Below are 9,099 nucleotides of genomic sequence, written 5' to 3'. Positions count from 1 at the left end.
TTTGTCTTGGTCGACGATTCGGATGTTATCTAGCTTGATGTTGAGGTACTGATCGACGGAGTGGAGGGTGCCTCTGATGGCGTGATCATTCTTCAGCTCCACCGTCACTTCCTTCCCAACCAACTTCTTGAAGTAGGGGAAGAAGAGCTGCCAGGAAATCAAAATCAAATCGAGACAAGAAGAATCATCACCAACAAATGCAGGAGGGTGAAGAATGGGAAGAGGGAGAGCGACGTACACACCATCTTAGCAAGTTAGCGACGGGAACGGGAGAAGCCAAGGCAAGAACAGCAGCGGGGGGCTGCGTCGCGCTCCTGGCCAGCCGACTGTTACGAGCCACGAAAAAGAGCCAGTCGCGAATATAAACTCGTGAATTTTCAGCGCGCATGGATACTTCAACTCACGGCCGTCCAACGTAAATTTCCCACACATGTTCAGGATTGAATTGCGTACGGCAAAATCGGGACAATGTGCACATGTTCAGAATTGAAGTGCGTACGGTAGCTGTGACATAGTTGAGTTGGTTACGACGCAGTTTCTCGATTTATCTTTTCATAGATGATTATACTCCGACCATATGGGACAGCTAAGATAACGGATTTCATCTTTTGCAGTAGAAGTGTGGTAAAATTGGGCTAGTGATCAATTGTGGAACGGCTGATTCCATCGTTATTAAAAAAAAAGGTTTGAATTGCGATACTCTGAGAATCTTCATTACGCTTAACTGTCGTACCAAGTTTGAGGGGCTTAATTGAAGCATTTCGAACCTCCTTATGATATAAATGAGATGCGATGAAATTGCTCCCGGAGCATAATTGAATTGATTATGACAGAATAAATTTATAGAAGAGGGCAAGATTTTAAATCTCGATGAAGTCAAGCAATATCTTCTTTTATCATGACAACTACACAGATGGTCAACCGCTGAAATAATAAATTTCAACTTTTACAAAAGAGATGAGATGAAATTGAAATAGAAAAATATCACGGTATTTCTTAATCGACCCCACTTTTATTTTTTTTATCAAATCTTTTTTATTGGGAAAACGTACCAAAAGAAATCTTATTTGGGTGTAAAATTAATTATTATGTAAGCCAAATGATAAGATTAAACGCCGTGTATAAATTTGAACCCCGATCTTAACTGAAAGCCCAACCAATTTAATTCTGAACAGTTTTATTTCCCGGCCAAGTTTGGCGTGCTGGATCACAGGAATTTTGTAATTTATACTGAGCCTGCAGCTGAAGCAGTAGTAAATCTTACTCATCCACAAATAGAACTATAATTTTAATCTACTAAAAGAAACATTGCAAATGGAACTATCCTAACACTTCTGATCAGGCTTAGTATCATAAGCAATTCAGAAACATTTGCAAATGAAATTTCACTGAGTAGATTTGTGTCCCATGTTTTATCAATTTTGCTCACAACATTTGGTTATCATCTACAGAGTAATTCATCGTATCAGACGCCCCAAATTTTCATGTAGCCACATCACTAAACGCCTTCTAAAGGAGAGTAAAACAAATTGAAATATAAATAACAAACTATGTAGCACAATGATTCATCAAAAATGTCTGTGGGACAAATTAAATAGCAAGGGATGTGGTGAACTGAGAAGAAACCTCAGCTGATCACTTTTGCTACAACTCCAGCACCGACCGTCCTCCCACCTTCCCGAAGTGCAAATCTTTGCCCTGCATTAGGAAAAATAAGGATTTATGCTCAGGTAATAGGCGTCAACATTCCTAACTGAGCAAGAACCAGAAAAGTAGCTTAGCTTTACATGTAATTTGTTCATGAGGAAGAATCAAGAATCAAAACCATGTCCAACAAAGGATATTTTTCTTCGTATTTAGCTCTTCTCTCAGCACATGGAAATAACCACTAAAAGTATTGCAAAAAACCCTTCAACCTCAACTCTGATTTCATGTTAAGTATGATGAGATGCATCAGATTCCCTTCAACAGGCATATAGATATGGGTTCTGTAATTCCTTGTTATTGGCATCTGAATGCTAATCTAACAAGCAATATTGCTTGGAATACTCAAACCAAATGGTAGCAGATTACCAAAGAGTGTTGTAGAATTGGTTACCTTGGAATCCCAAACTGCCTAGGCCTAAATTTCTATCAACATACATGCAACTACAGAATAGAAACATAATTATCTAAAAGATCCACATAGAAAACAACCTAATATTTCAGGGTACATCAAACTTCAAATGGCAAATCACCATTTACAGCCATCTTAAGTGAAATTTGAAAATAACGAAAAATCCATCAGTAGATTCTGAATTACAACTCAACTCCAACGAGTTAAATGGGTCCAACATCTTTGTTTTACTACATTGTCATCGCAGCTAAGGTAGATATAGTAAAAAAGTGAAGAGGAGGTAAGATAGATATGTAATGGATAATTATTAGGATGGTAGAAGGATAAAAAAAGCTCATGCAACCTCTCAAGTTTCAAGTTTGCTTGCTTCTACCAACAAACCTCATAATAAGGGCACTAGCCTCTCCTAGTGAATCTTTGTGCTATTGCTTGAAAAGTGGCCTATGTAGTTGGCTTCAGTATATAAAAGCATAAGCAAACATCCAAAAACTTAAAACTATAATTAATTCAAACAATGGGTGGATGAAAATTCAGTAAACGCTAATTATGGATGTCTCTCTCTCCAATGGACCAACGACATACTGCTTGCATACGCTTTTTAAAGAGGTGGCTAGAGAAGATACCAAATAACTAATTACTTTACAATTTCTGACATACTGAAACTTACCATTATGACTAGAGACTTTTTGATCCAAAATAGACGGAATGGTAATAAATATGTTAGTCAATACACTCATTCTATTTTCTATTGCAATAAACAATATATAAAACTATAAAAACCTAATATGAAGTGTCTGCACGATTCTTCCTTTGTTTTACACTAAAATTACAAGAAAAGGAACCATAATTTCACTAAGCACATGGTAAGTAGTAACACTGAGACATGCAACTACAAAAGCACAGCAGCAAGTCTACTAGTTTTAAAATAATACTAGTCTAGATTTTTCAAAAAAAATTCAGTAATCGTCAGGTTTCAAAAAAAAAAGGTTTAACCTACAGGTAGCAAATTAACATATACAAATCGGTGCAACTTTTCCTAGGAATTTGCACTGGATTAACAAATTTGGCAATCTCCAATGATATCAAGAGATGAATAAATTTTCATTTTTTTTTCTAAAAAAAAGGATGACCAAAATATGGGTTGTATTAGCACAAAATCTGAGCTGATATTTGTAGATTAGCACTGGATATGGGAATCAAACACATGCTATCTTGTTTAGTAAACAGAGATTCAACCACCATAAAAGTCATTTAGTTGAGAAGAAACAGATATAAAATGCCTTTCAAGCACAAATGAAGCATATCCATAAAAGAAATGTTAGAACTATAATCTATCGCATAGAGCTAAATGTCAACTCCACATAAGTCTAGCAATGTTTAGGCTTTATACTAGAAAATGTGTCAGGGTGACCATGTGTGTTTCCAAATCCATAAAAACCATCTTGTCAACATGACCAAACTATTTCTTAGAAACATAAGTTCATTTGTAATTAATGAAAACGTAATAAAGTACCTGGTTCAAGGGGAACAGGTGATATCAGCTCGAAAGTAGCTGAGACATTATCTCCAGGCATTACCATCTTGATATGATCAGGAAGAATAACTCTTCCAGTAACATCTGCAGTTCTCAAGTAAAACTGGGGACTGTATTTTGAGATGAAAGCAGTGTGACGACCTCCTTCATCCTTTGTCAATACATAAATCTCTCCTTCAAATTTGGTATATGTCTTTACTGTACCTGGCTTGCTCACTACCTACATTTGTTAATAACAATAAGTGGCCAATTGACACATAACTGAAATTCAAATCATAAGAACACAAAAGCATGTCTTGAAGTCAAGTTTTGATTAATGTGACATCCTATGTATCAAATTTACCTGATTTTGGATTCAGATTCACATCATGAAATAAAAGAAAAAGAAGCAAATTTGATAATTTGGTCAAGCATGATTACAATATAAGAATGCTATACTCTTGGAAATATTGCAAGACCACATAAGTAGTGGTTCAACAGTCTAGAAAAATCATGAAAATTATTACTCACCTGCCCTCTTTGCACATCTCCACGTTTTAACCCACGTAGTAAGAGGCCAACATTGTCACCAGCCTAGATAAGATCAAAATTATATATCTTCTAAGGAAGCCTAACGAAACATAATAAACAACAAAATTAACTACTTACCTGTCCATGATCCAAGATCTTCTTAAACATCTCAACGCCAGTGACTGTAGTTTTCAAAGGGCTCTAATAAAAAAAATTGAGCGATAACTATATCAAGCTAAGTGATGTGAAGAATTCAACTAGAATTGAACATGTATAATCTAAATGAAAAAAATTTATTTACCAAGAAAATAGAAAATGAGATCAATTAAGAAGAGATGATTGTTTAAGAAAAACAATAATTTGTATAAAATATATTCAAACCTTCCATTTACAAAAGAAAGGCACATCAATAGTCAATACGGGTAATTCTTTAATCTGAGAGAAACAGCTCTCACCTGCATTAATCCAAGAATTTCAACATCTTCTCCAGTTTTAATTGTTCCTTGCTCAACTCGTCCAGTGACAACAGTTCCACGTCCCTGCAAACACCAACCCTTCAGGCTCTTGATAGTAGTTTTGTAGTACAAGCAGATAGTGCAACTAGAATATCTAAGACAAAACAAGTCATGAAAAGATCAATTTGTAATGAAAAAATTTGAAAATAAAAGCTTTAAAAGACAGTATAATTTCAAATATATTTCTAGCATTTTACATAAGAAATTACAACTTGTCCAGTGATGATGTATTAGGAACATTAAAAGAGGTAGATGGTAATCTACAATCCTCAACATAAAATAAGAAGCAAGCTATCAACCCATAATCAGCAAGAGCAACATCATTTCTGAATACTTACCAGCAAGGACTTCTTATAAAGCATCATAAGAACAAATGTCTACTAATAAAAATAAACAATAACATATATCATCTAATCTTAACTTACACAGTCACACAACTTCAATGGTCTTGCAAACGTTAAAAACAAATTTAAGTAACTGATCAAGTTTTATATTAACCTGTATTGAAAATACATCTTCAATAGGCATAAGGAAGGGTTTGTCAAGCTGACGAATTGGATCTGGTATATATGAATCCACTGCATCCATTAACTTTAGGATAGCTTGCTTCCCTATTTCTTCATTTCTTCCCTCTAAAGCAGATAATGCTGAACCTCGAATGATGGGAATATCATCCCCAGGGAACTTATAAAAGCTAAGGAGCTCTACATTAAATAAAGAGAATGTCAAGCACAACGGAGAGTATCAAATTTCAAGGAAAAGCATCAACCAACACCAAACCTCGAAGCTCCATTTCTACAAGCTCCAATAATTCAGGGTCATCTACAGCATCAACCTTGTTTAAGAAACATACAAGTGATGGCACACCCACCTAAGTGACAAGGCCAGAATTGAATTAATATAAATAAATATTCCAAATAGTGCTTAAAAATAAAATCAATTGCAATGACAAGGAAATCTTACTTGGCGAGCAAGAAGAATATGCTCCTTTGTTTGAGGCATTGGTCCATCAGGTGCTGACACAACGAGGATACCGCCATCCATTTGAGCAGCTCCAGTAATCATATTCTGTTTTTGAACAAAAGGATAAGATATAGACTATTAAACATACTCCTCTTCAATTTTACTATGAAATGTTAACATGCTCATGAGAAGCGACATGTTGAAGTTGTTTATATTAAGATAATCTATACCAATTGACTACTAAACAAAAGGAATATAGCAGTGCACAATATTCTTCCAAAGTAAGCATGCATAAACTAACAAAGCATTAATTATGAATTTACGATTAAGAATTCACAGACTATTTGATTCAGGCAAAGTTTCTGTGGTTTTTTTGCATTTAGCAGGAGGAATTTCAAACTAGTTGATTGTAAGGTTAAGATTCTATAGCAGAAGGCAACTTATTAAATTGCCTAAGGAAACAGGTACCAGAAATTAAAATTGTTTCAGGTTTTTGACATGACTTTTTCAAAAAAAAAAAAAGGTTTCACATGAAATTTCATACCTTATAAGTTATAAAAGGTAAAAGAAAAACAAATTTTGAAGATCAACTCACTAATCAACAATTACAAACTTCTCCAACTAGACTATGCAAACGAGTAATAGGCACTTGGATCTAAGTGTGCTAACCATGCATATGCCTTTCCTGATGGTGCATAATTTAAACTTTCAAGAACATGGAATAGTTTCATATATTACTTTAACATAGTCTGCATGTCCAGGGCAATCAACATGTGCATAGTGTCGTTTAGCAGTTTCATATTCAACATGTGCCTGCAAACCAGAATAATAGTCAGTATATACATACAAAAATGAATGATCAAAGGAATATAAAAAATACCAGACCGTTGCAATGGTAATTCCTCTAGCTTTCTCTTCAGGGGCTTTGTCAATCTCATCAAAAGCAACTGCTTTAGCTTTTCCCTCATCAGCGAGAACCTGGAGAAAAAGATATTGATGAATAAAGTTATCCAAAAGAAACTAAGGTAATAGTTTACTATATTTGGCTTTACAAGAATAATTCAAAAAACAAAGTTTTACTTCATAAATCCATAAAAGCAACAGTTGTATGCGGAGGAATAAACCAATGAGATAATAAAACAAATTAAAAGAAATTTCCACAACTAAAAGTCTAAAACACATGCTAACCTTTGTAATTGCTGCTGTGAGTGTGGTTTTCCCATGATCAACATGCCCGATTGTACCAACGTTGACATGAGGTTTCCTAGAACAGAAATAAAATACTTAACATATGAACTCAAGAAACTGCCTACGTGTTCTTCCTAGTATTGGTATGATATCAAAATGTATCATATATTTGAATGAATTTCACATTGAAAAAGAAAATTGAATAACCCAACAAGCATAAATAATGAAAACCAACATCACTACTGTGACACCTTACTTGATATTGATGAATACTAATTGGATCCTCTTCAATTAGGGAAGTAGTGAACTATGGATGAATATTCAATAGGCAAATCTTGAATTTCCTATGTTGCAACATAAGAGATTATAAAATCCCAAAATGTCCATCCTAACATGACCATTAAAGTAGTAGAGAGAAAAGCAAACGAAAACAACAATAGAATTAGTGCGGTCAAATTACTAGCGTTATCCAGTCAAACGGCTATGCAAGACAGGTTAATCAGGAAACAAGCTAACCGGTTCCTTACAATTACAACTCCTCAGAAAATGAGAACTCTTCAGCGAATCGTAACAACTTGATCTAGAGAAGACTTTAAAGGCTGTGCAATATGCAACAGAAGAATTAACCCCGATAACTTGGACAGCATGGACAATTCATAATTTTACAGCAAAATACAGCACGACGCAGTCGATAAGTTATCCGCCCTACATCTCAAAAAGCACTTTACGAAAGAACTAATCAACGGATCATTCATTTCGGCGAAATGAAGGATTTCTCCTTGGGACCTAGAAAGCACAAGCGCCCATTGCAAAATCAAAAGTCTGTCGACATACTTCAAAAGCCAACCAGTCAAGAGGCAGTGTAAATCTTACGTTCGGGTGAAGGTGGCCAAAGACCTCCACCAAAGGGCCACCGCGGTGTCGCTTCTGTTGGTGATGCTGGACAAACAGTAGGGCTCCGTGCCGCGGAAGCATGAGTAAGGGAGAGGGGAGGCGGAGGCAAAGCGTAGAAGCCGCCTTGAACCATTGTTTCTCAGAGCAGCCGCAGCAGCCATGGGGAAAGCAATGGGCGATCGCTGCGCAGGTGGACGATGGAAATTAAATTCCTAGGGTTTTAGAGGGAGATGGTTCGCTACGGTTAGGACTGGACTCGGCCAGTTGAGGCTCGGTGAAACAAGGGCTGCTGTGAAAAAGTTTGAGGGTGTTTGGTTAAGATTTTTTTTTTTATTTTTTTATTTAATTTTTAAAAAATAGAAAATATGTTTGGTATGATATATTGTTTTTATTTTTTAAAAAATAAATTTAAAAAATATGTTTGATTTGATTTATTAATATAAAAAATTATAAATAAAATAAATTTTTTAAATATTGCAGATAAATGAAAGGAAAAGTTATAGGAAAGAGGAGGCAGCTGGAAAAGTGTTTGATGTGTGGTGTCGGCGGAACCAGCTGAATAAGATCAAAGATCAAGAATTATATAAATGTTTACTTTACGTCCAAGAAGTTTATTTTTATTTCTTTCGCTTCCGCATGCTAAACAGGACAAGAAAGTTTATTTGAGTTATTTTATTTAATGAGTAAAAGTTAAGGAAAGTTTAAGTACGTAACGTCTCCCTATTAGTATAAGATAGAGGGGGTGTTACAAATGATATCAGAGCAGGTTCCGCCCTTCCGTCACACTCACATCAGCATCAATCTTGCTGCTTCCCAAGTAAGAAAGTATACTTAGGCTTTATTTTCTTTTATGATTAGTATGATTTTCGATTAGATTTGCTTATGATTTTTAGCCTCAAGAATGATGCTAAAGTTAAACCTAGTTATTATAATTAGCCTAGAGAATGATTTTAAGTTGACATGTTTATCATTAGCCTAAAGAATGACTATTAAGTTATACATGTTAAATAGATACAAGGTTTTGATAGAATATTAACTTTACCGTTGGCCTTATCTGTCCCTTATGCATAGCAAAAGAAGAATTCTCGACTTATAGACATGTTCATATATTTAGATAGGGTAATAAGATAATGAAGTATTTTTGGAATAGAAAGTTTACCTTGCCATTTCTTGTCATGTATGACTAATAAAGAAAATGACGAGAAGACGATGAATATTGTTTAAAGGTTTAGGGAAGTACGATATATAAATTCCTGTCAAAGAGAAGAAGACAAGTGGCATAGTGTATCAATTATCATCAATATATCTTATTGGTAGGCAAGTTGAAAGATTAGAGTTGAGGGTGTGATGGATAGAAGTTGGAATATTACTAGTAATAT

At 35.0% G+C, this 9,099-nt stretch overlaps 1 protein-coding gene across 1 annotated transcript; it reads right to left on the bottom strand.

Annotated features, from left to right (window-relative positions):
- Nucleotides 1-1,392: 1,392 nt before the first annotated feature.
- LOC141826148 (elongation factor Tu, mitochondrial-like) lies at nt 1,393-7,931 on the bottom strand. The gene is made up of 12 exons (XM_074713396.1): nt 7,700-7,931; nt 6,827-6,902; nt 6,524-6,616; nt 6,377-6,451; nt 5,639-5,743; nt 5,456-5,546; nt 5,174-5,379; nt 4,616-4,699; nt 4,299-4,361; nt 4,161-4,223; nt 3,630-3,870; nt 1,393-1,698 (listed from the first exon to the last, which is right to left on the bottom strand). Exons 1-12 carry the CDS (start codon nt 7,879-7,881, stop codon nt 1,628-1,630), a joined length of 1,350 nt encoding a protein of 449 aa, XP_074569497.1. The 5' UTR covers nt 7,882-7,931; the 3' UTR covers nt 1,393-1,627.
- Nucleotides 7,932-9,099: the final 1,168 nt, after the last annotated feature.

Source organism: Curcuma longa, chromosome 4 (assembly GCF_044706935.1).
Source record: "Curcuma longa cultivar G26 ecotype Majalengka, Jawa Barat chromosome 4, ITB_CL_G26_1.1, whole genome shotgun sequence".
Taxonomy (NCBI): Eukaryota; Viridiplantae; Streptophyta; class Magnoliopsida; order Zingiberales; family Zingiberaceae; genus Curcuma; species Curcuma longa.
The sequence above is the reverse complement of the archived record's forward strand: the minus strand, read 5'-3'. Positions and strand labels throughout refer to the sequence as shown.